Genomic DNA, 17869 nt, shown 5'->3' on the forward strand with positions numbered 1-17869 from the left:
CGACGCAGTCGGCGTGGAGGCGTTGGGCTTTTGCTGTGAGCCAATCACGCGAGCCAGAAGGGCATTTCTTATGCTTTGTTTTGATTCTGTCTTTGGGCGCTGGAAATCAATTCAGAGCTCAAAATCCCCAGACTTTGGGTCAAAGCTTACAAGATATTTGTTCTATTTTGTGGGAGGCCTGCACACCAATGAACACACACACACACACACACACACACACACACACACATGAAGCATCTTTCCATCAACCCAAGCTGAACTTTGCGTGTCCAATTTCATAACCTAATCACGTTGGCAATAATTGCTGCTCACTTGAAGCAAACAGCATTACAGTTCCACTTTAAGTGCTCCCTAAGTATCCCTGATTAAACACACTTGAAGAATTATGTATGTGTAATCTGCTATGACACCATGCACAAATCCTAAACCAACTTGACTCCCTCTAACTGGGCAGGTCACATCAAACGCAACCTCCAAACCCTCCCGATGTACAATTACCCCACAATTAGACAACTCCCATAATCCGCGTGGCACTGTGTCGTCGTGAGCATTTAATTGAATGTTTTCTCTGGCAGCGAACGCAGCCGGTACTTTTCAGGGTCAGGACATGCGGTTCTGCAGAAAATAGAAGGAAACAGTTCTTTTTAGACTGAAGAGACAGAAAGAGCCTGAACTCAATCGGTCCATCTCCGTGTCAAACTATTGATCCTGGCTTTGTTGTCGCTCCTCGTGCGCAGGCCCCCCCGCTGAGGCCGGCTTCCCAAAAACGCCCACTGCAGAAGACACAGCGTGAATATTGAATTTTGGAAGCAAGATATGGGAGAGGAGGAGTGTGTGTGTGTGTGTGTGTGTGTGTGTGTGTGTGTGTGTGTGTGTGTGTGTGTGTGTTGGGGGGGCAGTGTGAAAAAATGCAAAAGAGAAAGCGAGCGACTTGGTAATCCTCTCTTTGAGCACTTTGTGCTTTGTGCTCCATTTGTTTACTGAGTTCCCACACTGGCTGAGGGCTGCAGCTTTTCTCCGAGACAGGAATTAGCATATCTCCACTCGCAGTCAGATCTGTGTGGCTCCTCACGTGCATGCGTGTTTGTTTCTATGCGAGTGTGCAGTTGAGATGACGCGAGAGCTTAGCGCGTCCTCGTCGGCTGGGGCGACCCGACTTTAATGAAATCTTCAAAGTATGTGTGGTTTCATGGAGTCTAATCAAGCCGCTAACCTCTTTGACGGACTCTTTTTTTTTTGTTGGCTGCATTTTGTGATGAAACCCATCAGGTTGGCTGAGTGAGAAGAGAGTGTGTGTCAACAGGTTGGCGGACGCCTACGTGTTGCAGCCGACTGGATCGGCAGCATCCGCCGCCATATTTTACACAACTTCACCGTGACATAATAGTCGCTCGACGAAAAAAAATAAATGAAAGACGAGACTTCAAAGAACAGAAAAGGTCAAAACTCCATAAAGTGTTTTAATGCATCTATTTCAATCGACGCCGCTATCTTGGCATTCCAGTCCTCAATAATTAAATCTGCAGAATTAAACAGACTCGGTTCAATTCATGTTTTCTGCTCAAAGAGAAGACCTTTGCACGCTGCTGAATTATGTGGAACACAACTCATGCAACGCATGAATGAATGATTTTGCAACCTACTCTATTAAAGTTGAGATATCTCTGGTATTCGTTTCCTTCTGGTTCTCCTCTAACGTTCCACGACATCGTACCGAGAATAATGACGAGGCTGCTTTGTCACCACGGGATCGATAGATAAGGATTATTGTGCCGTCCTGCAGGTGTGTGCTGCCGTCACCGGTGCTTTGTCTTTTGTATTCAATAGTGTCTCATGCTTTAAAAGCAATTTATTCTGTGCACAGTCAAAATATGTAATCTGCCCTCAGATCACATGTGCTGCTGGGTTGAAGGAGGATCATTTATTTGTGGTTAATCCTCCACCAATTCTAGGCCAACAGCATAGTTACCACGACAATGCTCATCTGTAATTGGTGAAGAAAGATAATAGTAATTGTTGATGTTGAGAGATACCTTCATTCTGTGCCCTCTAACATCGTTTTAAGATGTCCATGCACGGCCTTTACACTCACACAGAGTCCTCTCTTAAAGCCAGAGACGGCGTCTTGGTGCCGGGCCGGCGTTGCTGTAGCGCCGGGCCAGACGACGCAGTGGTGTGCTGCTCAAAGAGAATGATATCTGATTAGTCCAAGTCGGTACAGAGCAGAAGTCTGACAAACAAATGGATTTGCTGTGTCTGGGAGGTTCTCTGGGGGATCTGCATGGGCTGAGAGACGGAGACGCTGCCTTTGTGTTGCAGCCAGCGCCGACATAATAAGACCCTTTGGGGAATGAACCAAACACGGACTGATCGGGACTCAAAGGCACACATGCTCATACACTCAGTCAATTTCACCATCTCTCTGCCGCGCGCTCACTTCTTCACTTCTTCACTCCACCTTCCTCTCTTCCGTCCCTATTAGCTGACCTTCTATTTTAATGGCTGCCGTGGTTGGCCTAACATCATGTCCTTTTGGCTTTGCAGATCTGCTGAGTTTCTTGACTTTTGCTCAGTTTATTGTGTCAGCTGGAGTCCAAACGAACGGGACCAACAGCCTTTTTTTTTATTGTGCGTGTGCACCTGCATGAATGTGTGTGTGCTGCACACCATCGCTGCATGAATGAGCCAGCAAATCCTGTCTCCTCCCTCCCTTGTTTTCCTTCTCTATCTCATCTGTACCGCCTGTTTAATTCCCTCTCTGCCGCTGTCCTCCTCCTGCTAGGAGAGCAGTCTAAGAGGGAGAGCCACAATGGGGGTATTAGCCAAATGTATATTAAGCTCGCCTGACTCGCGCAGTCAATGTGCGATGCTTTTACACCCCTAATGCTGCGTGAATGGGCCTGCTGCTCCCTGAGGAACGCCTCCGTGAGCACTGGGAGTGAGGGGCCCTTTCACCGGCTCTCATGACCCTGGTCCACGCCGCCTGTGCCGGCCCCCGTCTCAAAGCGCAGCGTCCTCCATTTTCATAAGGGCTTAATCTGGATTGGAAGCCTCTCCATTGTGGAAATGATTTGAGAGGAGAACTCGGGCCGGACAAAAGGGCCCCGTCCTTCCCGAGGCCGGGGCCTCCTCAGCCCTGTTCCTCCCTTCCCATTCTTCCATGCAGAAGCCCCAGCGGGGGCGGCTAATTGTTGTATGGAGAGGAAGAACGATGGGGTGTCGAGTGCATGTGCTGCTCAACGCTGCCTCCAGTGGTGAAGACAAGGCGGTGCAGACTCGAGAGACAGGAATACAAGATGTAGTATGAAAGTGAAATAGAAAAACACACCTTTCACAGTGTATTTATCATTTAATCCAGGTGAGAATGGGTGCTGTGATGCCAGTTGATGGTGAAGTTTAGTTTGATTCCACTCGGTTACACTGCAAAAGACTTCGAAGCTGGAATGTGTAAGAAACTCCGAGTGAAGCTTTGAAGTGTGATGCTGTTGCCCGGGGCCGCTCAGCTGCAGGGTCAGATGAGATTACACCCGTGATCTGTGTTAGTGCCTCCTGATCTGTGGGATTGCTGTGTGTGTGTGTGTGTGTGTGACACACATGTGTGTTAGTGCACTAGTCATGCTACGTGATCTTCTTCTCATAGAAAGAGGTTGATACATGAGATGTGGATCATACTGAACAAGTTAAGTGAGAGACTACGAACACATATGTTGCTGTAGTTTTTATTTGCATCCATCAAAACTTTTCTCCAGTTTTAAATTCTCCTTTTGAGGCCTGCGAGAAAAACCAAAGTTTTCTTTTCAAGGCACTAAAGGTGAGTTATTGATATACAAAGGGTAACTTTGGGGGCGAGGTATTCCTTTAGTTTGTTAATTAGTGTTGTTGGCCTGATCCTCGCGCCTCGTTTGTGTGTCTCTCATGTTACGAACCCTATTCAATCTCTCTCTCCGTGCTCACTGCCCCGGAACACCTTAATCCAGTGTGAAAGCAATTGGCTCTCTCAGATCTAATCAATAGCGGGCCGAGGCGGTGAGCCAGGGGGAACATCTCTGGCCCCGCTCAGCTACAATCAATTTAGAGCCATCGATTCAGTGATTGAAATACAAAGAGCAAACGCACTGGACCGTACAGGTGCTTCAGTGTTTAGGTGTGCCAGCATGTTATATATCTCCCTGTGTGAGGGTTTCCCTGTAATATGTATGTGTGTGTACTGTGTGTGTGTGTGTGTGTGTGTGTGTACATTTCTTTATGTGTGTGTATATGGATAGTATGATTTATTTTCGAGCCTCCTGTAGTAAAGTGGGAATGGCATTTAATCTAGCACCTCTGAGACGCAGCAGAGAAAAAAAGAAGCTCTCCTAATCCAATATGTCCTGCACAGGAAAGGTGTGTTTGTAAAGGTGTGTGCGCGTCATGTGTGTGTGCGCGTGCGTGTGTGTTAGGCTGTTTTGTGCATCCCGAGGTTTTCCTTCTTGCACCACGTCCCACCATGCACACATGCAGTCTAGAAGGGCTCTTGCCCAACATTTGCATGCAAAATGTGTCATGGAGCGTGCGCGCACGACCGTTGACATGTGACAACAACACACATGACATCTGCCAAAATGCGTCCGGCCTGTCTTCTTTGCACGAGTGTGTGTGCATCCTCGCGTACGTGATGCCGTTGCATATCATGTTTGACCCCGTTCATGCGGTTATGCTCCGCCATGTGCATTCAGCTGTGAATGTATTCATTTGGGAAATATGTTGCTACGGTGCAGTGCCGCGGTGCACAGTGTGTGTCTGTGTGCATTTTTGTGTTTTTATGTTGCATTCGTGCTAAATGTGAACACGCAAGGCTGTAAGTGTTCGCGGGCCATCGCCTGCTGTAACGCCGCTACGGTGAAAGAAGCGTTCAACTTCTGGCCTTGAACCACCTGACTTTATAGAAACCTGCACGTCATGCGTGTGCACGTCATGCGTGTGCACGTCATGCGTGTGCACGTCATGCGTGTGCACGTCATGCGTGTGCACGTCATGCGTGTGCACGTCCTGCGTGTGCACTTCTACTCGTTTGGCAAAGTTTGCCAATTGTTTTTTAATATGGCATGTACTGTATGTGAGCTGCAGAGATGGATTTAATGATTTGTTTGGAAACACCTGAAATCCAACCACTGCTTTAAACAGACTTTCTCTTTTACAAACACACACACACACACACACACACACACACACACACACACACACACACTTCTGCTACTGCCTCTCTTCACGTTAATGGCTATCTGCCATTCATACCGTTAATCCCGTTTCCCAGTTGGTTCTGTCTCTTCCTCTGAAAAAGTCTTTCACAAAACCCTCAATGTCACCGAGCGCTAACGAGGAGGCGTCACGTGCACCTTCAGGTGTCGGCCCTCCTGCTCTGAGGCTGCTGCGAGGCTCTCGCCCGCCGTCCATCAATCACTCTGCCATCAGAGGAATGACCTGTGGTCTCACACACACACACACAAACACATTTACAATAACACATATGTTTGCTGGTGTCATAGCTCGGGGTATATTGACTAAGGCTGCCTGGTAAAGGTCAGTGCTGTCCAGGGTTGGACAGGTGGGATGGGAGCTGTAATCCACCATCTCTCACACACACACACACACACACACACACACACACACACACACACACACACACACACAGCGTTTCTGTGTGATGGCGCGTGTCTGTCGGCCGGGAAGGGAATACAGCGTTCTGATAAGGTTGTGTAGAGGTCATGCATATGTAAATATGACATGAATATAGATGTGCTGTGGGCCCGGTTACCTTTTGGAGGACTTCGGGGCTGCGGCTGCGTCGCATGCCAGAGAATCGGCTCGGCCTCGGTGCTCGTTCTCGATCCGCAACAGTTGATGAACACATCCGTTTGGTCTTTGTTCAATATTCCAAAAAACATTTCCCTGCATGCAAGTCATTCATCCGTTGAGCTTTCCTTGTCATGCCTGAGGCTGATCGTTATTTTGTGTGTATAAAAATACAAAAACACACCCATCCTGGAACATGAATGGAGATTTCTACGTCGGGCGGGACGGATGCATTTATTATCCGGCTTTTTTTAGTCCCCAGCTTCAGGAGCAATAGCTTGGCCGTCTCTTAGTATGCGATGAGCAATGGCTGCTCTGCACAGCGCGCATATTGTGGGACTCTGCCACCAACGATTTGACTGACAAGATGCATACCTTAGTGCTTCCTCACTTTGTTTTGCTCCCACTCTCCCACATCTCCACCAGCTGCCTTTCTCACTCTCTATTTCCCTGATCCTGGTCACTTTTCCTCTCCCACGCTTCACACATAATTTGTGTCTGCTCTTTTGATGCAGAGCTTTTTTATCATTATTTCCCATTAGGCGTAATAGCAGCAGGGGCGATGAGCGGATACGCTGGTGCAGCTGGAGGAACATCTCGCTGGCGACTGCTTTAATTGTATTGATGTTTTTGTGACGGTCGATCTCGTCGCTCTGCCAGCAGGCGGTGCCGCCGCCGCCGTCGCCGGTGACCTTTTCTTTCGCAGTAGTGCTCGCGTCACCCGTCTCCTCTTCTGTTCTCCAGCCTTTGCATCTTGTGCTGCCACCGGTGACGCAGGCTGCAGCCGGAGCCCAGGAGCCGAACCCACTGGTGCATTTTAAAAAGCCAGATTCATGTTTATCCTCCACCTTCCTTTCTGTTCATGCACCTGCAAATCCACTCTACTGCTGACCTCCTGACTGCGTCTCACAGCCACTCTGCCATGTGTGAACATGGCGGCATCTGCGTGGCGGCATCTGCGTGGCGGCATCTGCGTGGCGGCATCTGCGTGGCGGCATCTGCATGGCGGCATCTGCATGGCGGCATCTGCATGGCGGCATCTGCATCATGGCATCTGCGTGGCGGCATCTGCGTGGCGGCATCTGCGTGGCGGCATCTGCATGGCGGTGCAGACGCTTCCTCTGGTGGGCTGTCGTAGGTCGGAGGCGATGCTGTTGGCGTTGGAGGGGCTTCCTGTGGTTCCCCTCTCAGCTCACTGGAGAGACGCGTGCGGCGTGTTCGGCGGTGCGATTTCGCCATCGCTGCTTGTCTTTGCCAGAATATTTTGTGTAAACATTGTGTTGTGTTCGCTCAATTAGGAATCGCATTAAGGAATGGTAAACAGCGAAGGGACCTTTTGTTTTCCAGTTGTTTTATCATTCTACTCTCTGCTACCTTCAAATGTGCATAATTACTCATCCCCATTCACAGGCCTCTGCACTCATTAGCGGGGCCTCGACCCGGAGCCAAGGGGCCGGGTATTTTAGGATCCGCGGGTATTTTAACGCTATTATTACACCTTAATAGAACAAGTCTCAAAGCATTTGAATATTAAAGGGACTGGTAAGGAATGACCAGTTATTGGGATCATGTAGATTAATATGCGGGTTGTTAGCAGCGCATTACCTTCATATGTTCCTTTTAATCTAAATGTAAATGTGCATATTAAGATTAAAGGAACGCTACGAGCATTGTGCTCACCGTGCGGTTCAGTACGCGACTGTGGGCGGCGGTCGACGCCACTAAAGCCTCCACACAAGCTTCACACGCCGCTCCGGCTCGTAGACTCACACTCAACAGGCTCGTAACACAAACAACAACATCCTCACTCGCTCTGCCAGTCACAGGTACGTTCATGTGTCCCGCCCACAGGAAGCTGCACGGCTCATGAGACCTTCACTGACCCCCTGAACCCGGTAATTTCAATAACTAATCTTGTTATGGAGAACAACTTCTCCCTGTGAACACAATACCACGTTTAACACAACAGGTTAACACTACCTGTCTCTCAATCTGTTACAGTAAACATGTGTGTACAACTCCATTGAATAAAGGGAAGTAGAGAATGTAGTGTTACAGCTGTTGGGTGTACAACAGTCATGCCAACACCGCCTCATAGCTCGGTGTTGACTGTTGAAGAGCGTTGGGGATATTTTGGCGACGGCTTTAGGAGCCAGCAGGTAGATTATTTCCTAAACTCAGCTGCTGTGCGTCTGACTTTTTAGAGTTCACTGCTTTTGGATCGCAAACAGCGAGGACACATTGAACGCAAGGATATTTTAGACACGTGTGATATGAATGCTTTCTCTTGAGAACAGTTCATAAAAGAAACGAGCAGCCAGTAAAATGATCAACGCGTGTTTGTTGCAAGGATCTCTCCATTGTTGCATTAAAAAGTGATTTATATTTGGTCAACATGACGAGTACATACAAATGCAAACGCTTCTAAAATTAGAAATAATTAGAAATAATAATTAGAACCAGTTCATTACAGTCATACTGTCTGCATCTACCTAATTATATTATGCACCAGCTCTCTGTTTATATTATTATTAGAACATGTTTTTCAATCAAATATAACAATAAAAGAAACCTGATTAAAACCACAACAAAGCTGGCGGATGTCTTTGATCACAAACAGCAAAACTAAATCCTCATTTACATGAAGAGATTTTGTTTTCATAACTCTTACCTGCATGCGCCGTCGTTCCTTTTCCCTGCTGAGAGTTCTGACGACGTGGAGCTGGACCTGCATCTCGTGCATCTTGTGCATCTTGCAACGTGCATCTTGCATCTTGCAGTGCATCACTATAAGATGCCTCCATAGCTTGAAGCTGTAGATGAAGATGTATTTTCACTTAAACCTCCAGCTGTAAATGCTACTTGGAACCAGACAAATGCTAAAGAGTCAAATGATCGGCTAATTTAATCACTTTGTGTTTCTGTGTTTCTGTTTTAATATTAAACAGAAAGGAAAAGTACACATCTGGATGCCTCTTTCCACTTCCCACCATAGTGATGTATTGTTTACAATCTGCATGCCCTCCTCAGATTAACGCTGCTTGTGACCGAGTTATGAGCAGTGAAACAACATGAAGGCCGTACATGTGACAGACAGAGTTGAGCAGAGCAACAGCAGAGGAGCCAAAAGAGCAAGAGTGGGCATCTTCGGCTAACTGCTATAGATTAATTGATCCAGCCATGAAGTTAATGAGCTAGATCCTTTTTAAAAGAGACAAGTGCTGAGACAGAGGAAGCTAATGGTCTCTCACAACTTAGTGGTAAGGAAGAGAAAGCTATTTATCTTGCAACATATACTTTATTCACCATATGACAGAAGCGCCCGGTAATCAACGAGCCCTGTAACTGCTGATTTTATCACCTCATTGTGATCATCCTTCTTTGCAAGTCATGATCCGCAAACGACTCAACGCAGCAGATCACAACTCATTTCTGACGATAAACTCCCGATCGCTGAATTGAGCCATTTTGAGTGAGTTGGGAAATTTAATTTGCCAATAAAATTTAGTCAACATCCTCGAAGCCGTCACATTAATGTGGCTTAATAAGGAGCGTCGGGGGCTTTTGTGATTGCGGTTTGCTGAGTGAAGTTAGATTCATCAAATCAGCATCGCAATCAAACACTGGCAACGAGATGCTGCTCGCTCACACAACTTCTCTTGACTGATTTCACCCCTCATCAAGTAATCCTCCTCCTCTGTCTGTCATGCCCCTTTGCCTTTCTTTCCTCTGTTAGTTGGCAGCGGGCAATGAGCCCGGTCAGTCCCTTGTTAGCTTCTGATTACAGTGTAGATTGTCGTGCGGGCGGATGTTGCTGCCCGCTGAGCGCCGATATGTTTCAGTCGGTGGTTTTCTCTGCTGGCCTTGCCAGCCGGGGAGGGATTGGCACAGTGGAGTCTCCTGGAATACCAATGCCTCCTTGTTGTCTCTATCTCCTCCCCCTGCTCCTCTCTGACCCCTCCTCTACATGAAAGATACGCTCGGCGCCTCGGCACATAGCGGCGTCTTCCATGGGAAATAAAACTGACCTGAGCCGATGCGCCGTGCACGACGAGGAGCGGCGAGCTGCCGACGCAGCGCCCGGTTATGACGAGTCTTTGTGGAGCAGGAAGATGATATTGATCTGTATCGTGGTCACATGGTGCACACGTACGCAGACAGACATACATGCATACATACATACATACATGCATACATATATACATATCTACATATATACATATACACATACATACATATATACAGACATGCATGCATACATATATGCATGCATACATACAGACATGCGTACATATATACATACATATATATATATATACATACATGCATACATGCATACATACTGTGCATACACACACACACACACACACACACACACGTGGGCGTGCGTGCTCAAGCGTGCGCACGACTCGTGCACGCGCTTTCAGTAAGCCAGATTTCCCAGTCGGCTGGTCTGTCATTGGCCGGCTGTTCAAAGGGAAAGTGTCGGCCAAAAAAATACTGGCTGGGAGGTTACCATGGTAACAGCCTGCCCAGGGGCGTGGGCTGTCTGCTAAATTGTGCGCTGGTTTGTTAAGGCTCACACACACACACACACACACACACACACACACACACCTTCATTCAAACAGAGCGTCTCCTCCGTCAGTGATCGTCCGGCAGACGCCGGCTCTGCTCGGCAGCGTCGGCCGTCAGACTTTTGGGTTTCACTTCCTCGTGTGAAGCAAACAGATTATTTTGGAGGAATCTCGCGCCGGCCTGTTCATTGTCTTCCTCTGGACTCTCTGGTTATTTCACTGCTGCACTGCCCTCTATTGCATCCAGTCAGACATGGTTTCATCCTGCTAACACGCAGCAGCGTGAGGGCATCAACACAAACACAAAAGTCATTTGTTTGCTATTATTTTCCCATTTTTCTTGCCCTCATTGTTTCTTTAATGCCTCTCTCTTCCGACGCTGGACCACGCAGCGATACAACACGACGTGGAGCTTCAGCGTGTCGCCTAATTGGAGGATATCTCCTCTTCCTCGGGGGTTTGAGCATTGTTCACAGGGGTTTCTGCAGCGTCAGGCGTTGCCGGTTGAGAGGGCCGGCGTGTCAAGATGATCGGTGTCTGGTGAAAGTAGCAGAAAGTTAAGAAGACTTGTTTGCGTGTGAATTAATGTGCGTCCGTGGGCAGTTGTGGGTTCGGTTGTGGGTTTGTGCTGGGAAGAGCGTCTGACAGGCCGCGATGGACAGATGATTAATGATCGGGGGGAGCGCTCTGTGGGAGCAACGCTTCAGCGCCGCGGCTCTTAACAAAAGCCGACGAGGTATTCTCCGAGCGCTCCACTCTTTCAACCAGCCCTTTATGCCTGAGAAACCCTCCCCGGCCCTCTTTTATTCCTCCCTACATTCTCTCTTTGTGTGCGATTAGAAGGTGATGATAGGCGGTCGTGGAGACGCACACTGACCAGACCAGCGGTGCAGCCTCTGAGGACCCCGATGCCTTCAGGTACAGAGGAAATGACCACACGCGTGAGAAGTTACATTCTTTTAGTCTCCGATCGGAGATGTTTCTCATGAGAATCTGTTGGCAGTTTATGAGAAATATGCAAAAAGTGTCTTGAATCCGTTTATCTGAATGAATAAATCATGACCCTGAACATCCTGCGGACATTTTCCCTGACAGGCCTTTGTTTTGAGCCCTGCCTCCGTCACAACTTATTGTGTTATGCTTTTCAGTGACCTTGTGGAGGAGTGCAACACCTGGGCTGGAAAAGCAACTCATTACCTGAATTCAGGCTGCAAAATGAACAGTGACAGACGAGCGAGCCCGAATACGAATCGTGTGCGGCGCTGATTGCCGTTTTGTTTTGAGCTGTTTGCCGTCTGGACACGTCGTGCGTCCCCTCGGTCAGACCGGCGTGTTCACCTCACCGCTCGGTTGATATTGTCGACTTTGTCAGATACGCAAATCCATGCAGGCGACGCGCTCGGCCTGAATGCAGCCGAGCGTTCGGGGGGTTGAGAGCTATTTCTCTGAGTGATTGAGCAAAGGAATATTGAAATGAGGGTCAACTGGGGTCTTGACCCGATCATAAGCCCGTCCGTATGAGTGTTTGTGACCGGGGGGTGAATGCATGACTCCAAATCCTGCAAAGACTGTGATCCAGCCCATGTGATGGATGAGGGCCGGGTTAAGGGGGTGTCGGGGGCTTAAGAGTTGTACTTAAGGGTCACTGACGCTAACCCACAGCTTGTGGCCTTCTGCGGGTCAAGTGCCCTCCGCTCGATGTTAAAAACCTCAGAGCAGCAGAGTTACATGTCAGAGCTGACTGCGGATACACGCCGTGGAAAAATGTCTGGGTTTCAATGCTGAGGATCAGGATGTTGTCATCGTTAAAAGATGCAACACAATGATGTCAGTTGAGCAGCAACAAGGTGAAACATACATTACTGATTTAAAACATTGAATACATATATTAAAGATTAAACACAGGCATCAATGGCTTTACAGGGACCAGATTGGTTCGTTAAAGTGCCGTTTCATTGGTTATTAGTATTTCTCTGCATCATGGTCTGGTGAGAGCTGGGTGAGGTGATGGAGGAAACCACTCTGGGGAAAAAAGCAGTTCCTCAGCCCGTTAGTCCGGGTTTTAATAGTCCTGCATCTCTTTCCTGCGGCTGCTTCACCACACAGTGAAGCAGCGACACAAGACGCTCTGGATCACTCGTCTGTGGAGGTTCAGCGGGGCGGCCATCTTGTTTTATCCTCAGGAAGAAGAGCCTCTGCTGGACTTCCTGCACCTGGATGATGTGTTCAGGGACCAAGTGAGGCCTTCAGTCATGTGGAGCCCCTCTCGGGTGGAGCGGGTGTGGTCGGTCGTCCTGGATCTCCTGAAGTCCACGAGGAAGTCTTTGGTCTTGGTGGTGCTCGGCTCCAGATGTTGGACCTCCTGTCGGTGCAGGACGGTGCTTTGCTGATGTCAGGTTCTGCATCCTGTTGGAGAGGAAGTCTTGAATCCTGTAGCAGAGTGAGGAAGAGAGTCCCAGGTGCTTGAGTTCATCAGTGTGTTGGGGGATGATGGTTTTGGGCAAAAAGCAATTTTACCAAAGAAAACGTCTCCACATGAGTCATAACTTCTGCATTCTTAACGTTGTCAATATTGGAGGGCTACATACTTTATTTTAAGTGATAAACATTTCATATTACAGAAGGGAACTATTTCCTTTCAATCTCAGATTTATCACAGCACCTTTCTCCATCAGCTGCTGCATGCGTGTGATTGCATTTCCCACAATTTCCTGCCGAGACGTTTCTGCCGGTTTAAAACCTCACAAACGGAAAAGTCGGAGCAGGACTTACCGACTGGAACTGTGATTGGGTTTGAGTCGAAAAGCCATTTCCAAATCCGCCTCCTTCATAATCCTTTGCATTGGTTTCCTGTACATTTCCATTTTTATCTCGCACACAACTGGTGACGCTTGCAAGACAAACCGGTAGAAGTCGTATTCTTCATGAATCTCACATCTGCAACTAACTTGGATTGATGGAGGACACGCATTATGCAACTGCACATGGGAAAAGCATGGCCCTGCGTGACACTAAGCGTGCGTCCACGTGTGATGTATTGACTGCAGCGTGCACCAGACGCTCAGCAGAAACATTGCGTATTCTAACCCCCGGCGATGCATATCAGCCATCTTTAATAAAGCTTCTCCTCAGAGACTTGCTCCTGGAGCTTCTGCCCCGGCCGATCAATACACGCGTGTGGAGGGAAGATCCGAGTTTCCTCCGTTTTTAACTTTGCATTTGGAGATGCGTGGTGGACGACGTCAGTCCACGGGCTCGTTTATTCGCTCCGTTCAGATCGTGATGGTTCCCGCCATCAGGAATGTGAAGAGAAGGAGAACCTGTTGGCAACATGGCGGTGAAGAGATCATCGTCTGAGTCTCCCGGTCAGGCTGTCACACGAGTTCATCCCAGTTAGAGTTTGATGAGTAGTGAACGTTGACTTGCAGCTGCCATCCCTCCATCAACCCTCCTGAGCTGCAGACAGAGGGAGGGAGGGAGAGAGGAAGCCAAATTAACTTTAACAAGGATTCAAACCTGTCAATCAAGACAGAGAAGCAACAAGGGAAGGAAAGGTGGGAGAAGAGCGAGAGCGATTCATTACCGGTGGGACACACCAAAAAAAAAAGAGATGTGAGGGTCGAGAAGGAGAGGAAGAGAGAAGAATACAGAGAGAATCCTGTGGAGACACTTGAAAGGAGGAATGTTTTGTTTCTTGCATGCAGCCGGTTCAGTCGTGGGTTATCCTCCCACTGGGGAGACTAATTGCTTGTTGATCCAGTCTTCTCTCCCCCCGTCTCCGAAAACCAACACACTTGATGAGTGATGGCTCCATGTTCTTCCTTTCTCCTGCAGGACAGGAACTTCTGGCCTCCTCCAATCTAAATATTCACAAATCAGGAGAAAAGACTTTGGGCTCAGTTCCAAACTCGATGAGGCGTGAAGCTCCTCGGCCGCATCGATACCTCTGAGGGTCTGATGACGCCGTTCACATCACTTTCTTATCCTCTCTGTGTCTTTCTGTCTCTTCCTCGGCGCTGAGGCGGATCAGTGAGCTAATGAATGACTTAAATGCTTCATGCAACTATTCTGTGTCAGCTAGAGAGAGCGTTCCAGCTCCAAGGTCCAGATTATAATCTGGACATTCCTCCTGTGCTGGGTGGAAAGTTTATATTTATGTATATGTGTGTGTGTCCACTGCCTGTTTGTTTCAGCCTGGCCGTCTCTTATCTCCTCTCCTGTGATGCTGACCGTGCAGCGTCTCCAGTTGTCCAGAGAGGCATTAAATGATCTCGGGGTTTGTGGAACATTTGCTCCTCAAGTGGCGGAAAATGTGTCCGCCCGGTTTCCTTTAACGGGGTCGGCGCCGGTTCCACCAGCGGCGAGTAAATCAGTTCCCTGAAAGTATTCTGGAGCCCAGGACGGCGTGGAGGCCGATACGGGAGTGTGTCTCAGGGTGTGTGTTTATTTGAGTGTGTGTGTACACAAGATACTGTAAGAGAGTGTGTGTGTGTGTGTGTGTGTGTGTGTGTGTGTGTGTGTGCATTCTTCTGCTGACAATTTTGCCTCGAGGCGTTTTTGCAGCACCGCTATCTCAGACGGCTGATTCAGCACAGCCCTCCCTGCTTCCCTCCTCACTTTTGCCCATTTATGAGTGTCCAGGCCTCTGCTGTGTGTCTGTAAACACACAACCCGAGGGCACAACCCAGACGCACATATTCTGCTCACGCCCCATTAAACACCCACTGAACTTATTGTGATCCCTTTTCATAAGAGTCAGGGCAATAGATTTGAAGCGTACGTGTGTGTGTGTGTGTGTGTGTGTGTGTGTGTGTGTGTGTGTGTGCGATGGCCCTTTGCATGCGCGTGGTCCTCTGCTCTTTCTGCCGTATGAATTTTATATGGCAAAGATGACGACACGAGTTCTCTCCCGCTCTCCTGCGGAAAATGAATTTTTGATCTGCGTTTTATCGTCTTGTAATCTCTGATATCTTCAGAAGTTATTGCTTTATAAAACGGCTGTGCGGCCGGTTTGTGCTTCCCCATATGGCCGGGGAGACTTTCAAGACTCTCAATGTTCTGGTGTTGGATGGAGCTCCATCTTCTCACTCATGAAATCTCCTCAAACAGTTGCTAACTTTCCCTTTTATAAATCCTGTCTCGCCTCATGTGCATCTCACACCCACAGCAAAGCTATATGTTTTGCAGCTGAGAAATGCCTTCCAGCTCCGCCTCCTGCTTGCTGCGCTGCGTGTGGTTGTTGTTGTGCGGTCATGTGTGTGTGTTTAGCTGCGGCGGTCCGGCTGTGTGTGGACAGTGTTGTGTGACGAGACATGAGGTCAGTCAGTTAGTCTCTGGTGTGTTTGTTCCACTGTCACCGAAGGAGACGGGAGAGGAGGCGCCGTTGGGGGCGGCAGCTCGAGAGAGAGTGTGTGTGTGTGTGTGTGTGTGTGTGTGTGTGTGTGTGTGTGTGTGTGTGTGTGTGTGTGTGTCTGTCTGTCTGTGTGTGTGCATGACGCCTCCTCTTTCTCCTTCCTCGCTTCTCTTTCCTGCTTCGTCTTCATCCCTCGATCCGTCACTAACAGCCCATCAGAGGTGGCTGAACGCTATGAATGGAAAACTCGTTAAAAAAGGGAAGCTGCCATTTTTACGGCGTAATAAAAGACTCCGGCCCCTCTGAGCGTGTTTTAATGAAGCATAAAATGTTTAAATTAAATCTCTAAAAGCCTGTTGATACAAAGGGGGAAAGGTTCACATGCTGTTAGACCTGCAGCGAGGGGTCAGAGGACTCTGAAGGATCATCCGTCTATAACGAGCACCTCGTAGTTAGTGGAATAAAAGACTCTTAATCAGATGCAATAAAACTATTTGTGGGAAGCAAATTCAGTTCCGCTCGCAGCGATTTATTTTGCTTTGAATATCTGAAACACTTAACCGATGACTCATTATGTCGTCCACCTGAAACCTCTTCTGTGTTTTTACACAACGATGAAAACACATGCCATTCCTCAGCCGCAGTCCAGCCTTTACTTTCTTTTACTCAAATCCAACCCAGCTGGAGAAACTGTAGGACGCTCGTCCCATTAAATTTATAACCTCCCCTCCGGAGAGCAGCGGCTCCTCGGCTCCGTCCCCCATCAGTAAGCCTGCTAAAATATTAGACATTTATCACGGTTATTATAGTCAGTAAATCCTTCCACGCGGTGCACAAGCCCTTCAGCTTTGTATTCTTCTGGGACGTGAGAGGAAATGGATTTGGTTATTGCCGGACCGGCCTCGTGATATCAAGCACAATAATCTTCGTCCTCCAGCCTTTAGGATCGAGGCTGAAACGCACGAAGACAAACGCCACTAATGTACGACGTTCCCTCGTGTGTGAGTCTTACAGTTTGTACGAGAAAACACACCTGAGCTCCACCTGAGCTCCAGCTGACCGCTGACGCGCGTCCTGTACCGAGTATCATATATTCAAAATCTAAAAATAATGGAAAACAAAAACCAACTTGCCTGTTATGTTCACGCCGCTATCATTTGGATTAACATTTGTGTTAAAGTATCAGAAGGTAAATTGAAAACACGTCTGATTATATTTCGCAATATATAATCAATGTTTTGCGACAGATGGCCGACGTTCTCCTCGATGCTGGAGGACACAGACTGACGGACGGACGACTCGTGTGCACGAGGATCACGTGCACGAGGATCACGTTCACGAGGATCACGTGCACGAGGATCACGTTCACGAGGATCACGTTCACGAGGATCACGTGCACGAGGATCACGTTCGCGACGGTCGACTCTGCATTAGAGGAATATGTCGACATTTTGGAAAATATTTGCTCGATGAGAAAACTGATCCGCGCTCACGTCTTGCCAAATATTAATCAAAAACAGCAGATTAGCTTAGCTTAGCATGAAGGAGGAGAACAGGGGGAAACAGCTAGCATAACTCTGACCGACTGCACCTCAAGCTCACTCACAACCGTGTTAAATCCATATAAATGTGTAATATCTTGTGCTGTTGTGGGGTTCACGTGCGGGAATGTCAGTTTTAACTCTTTCCCGGTCAGTTTCTGTCTCTGCTCAGCATTCTCTCTGATGCACTCGTCGTGCATACTTGTCTGCTGGATTATTCATGTTTGCATGTATTGTTCTAACACGGTTCCTCTGCCCCCGCAGCGTGCCCGCCGGGTACCTTCAAGTCCACCCAGGGTCCTGGTCTGTGCCTCCAGTGCCCTCCGAACAGCCGCTCCACGGCCGAGGCCGCGACCATCTGTGTGTGCCGCAACGGGTACTACCGCGGCGACGCCGACCAGCCCGATGAACCCTGCACCAGTGAGTTGATCCTGCATTAAACTTCACCGCCGCCGCACACTGGCATGCGTGCCGGGGCGAGCGCCTGTAATGGGCCGCCACGTCTCCATTTGTACGCATCAATATTGAATAGACCGGTCATGCATATACAAGCCGCTGTATTCACA

At 48.5% G+C, this 17869-nt stretch overlaps 1 protein-coding gene across 2 annotated transcripts in view; it reads left to right on the top strand.

The window, feature by feature from the left end:
* The window catches only part of LOC137801677 (ephrin type-B receptor 1-B), a 131998-nt gene that overhangs the window by 65505 nt on the left and 48624 nt on the right, over window positions 1-17869 (top strand). For both annotated transcript variants that reach the window (XM_068599028.1, XM_068599036.1), the window contains exon 4: window positions 17568-17723. In XM_068599028.1, coding sequence (XP_068455129.1) covers window positions 17568-17723 — 156 coding nt within the window. The remainder of the gene's footprint in view (window positions 1-17567; window positions 17724-17869) is intronic.

Source organism: Clinocottus analis, unplaced genomic scaffold (assembly GCF_023055335.1).
Source record: "Clinocottus analis isolate CAN_PGR_092001 unplaced genomic scaffold, fCliAna1.0.p SCAF_11, whole genome shotgun sequence".
NCBI classification, from domain to species: domain Eukaryota; kingdom Metazoa; phylum Chordata; class Actinopteri; order Perciformes; family Cottidae; genus Clinocottus; species Clinocottus analis.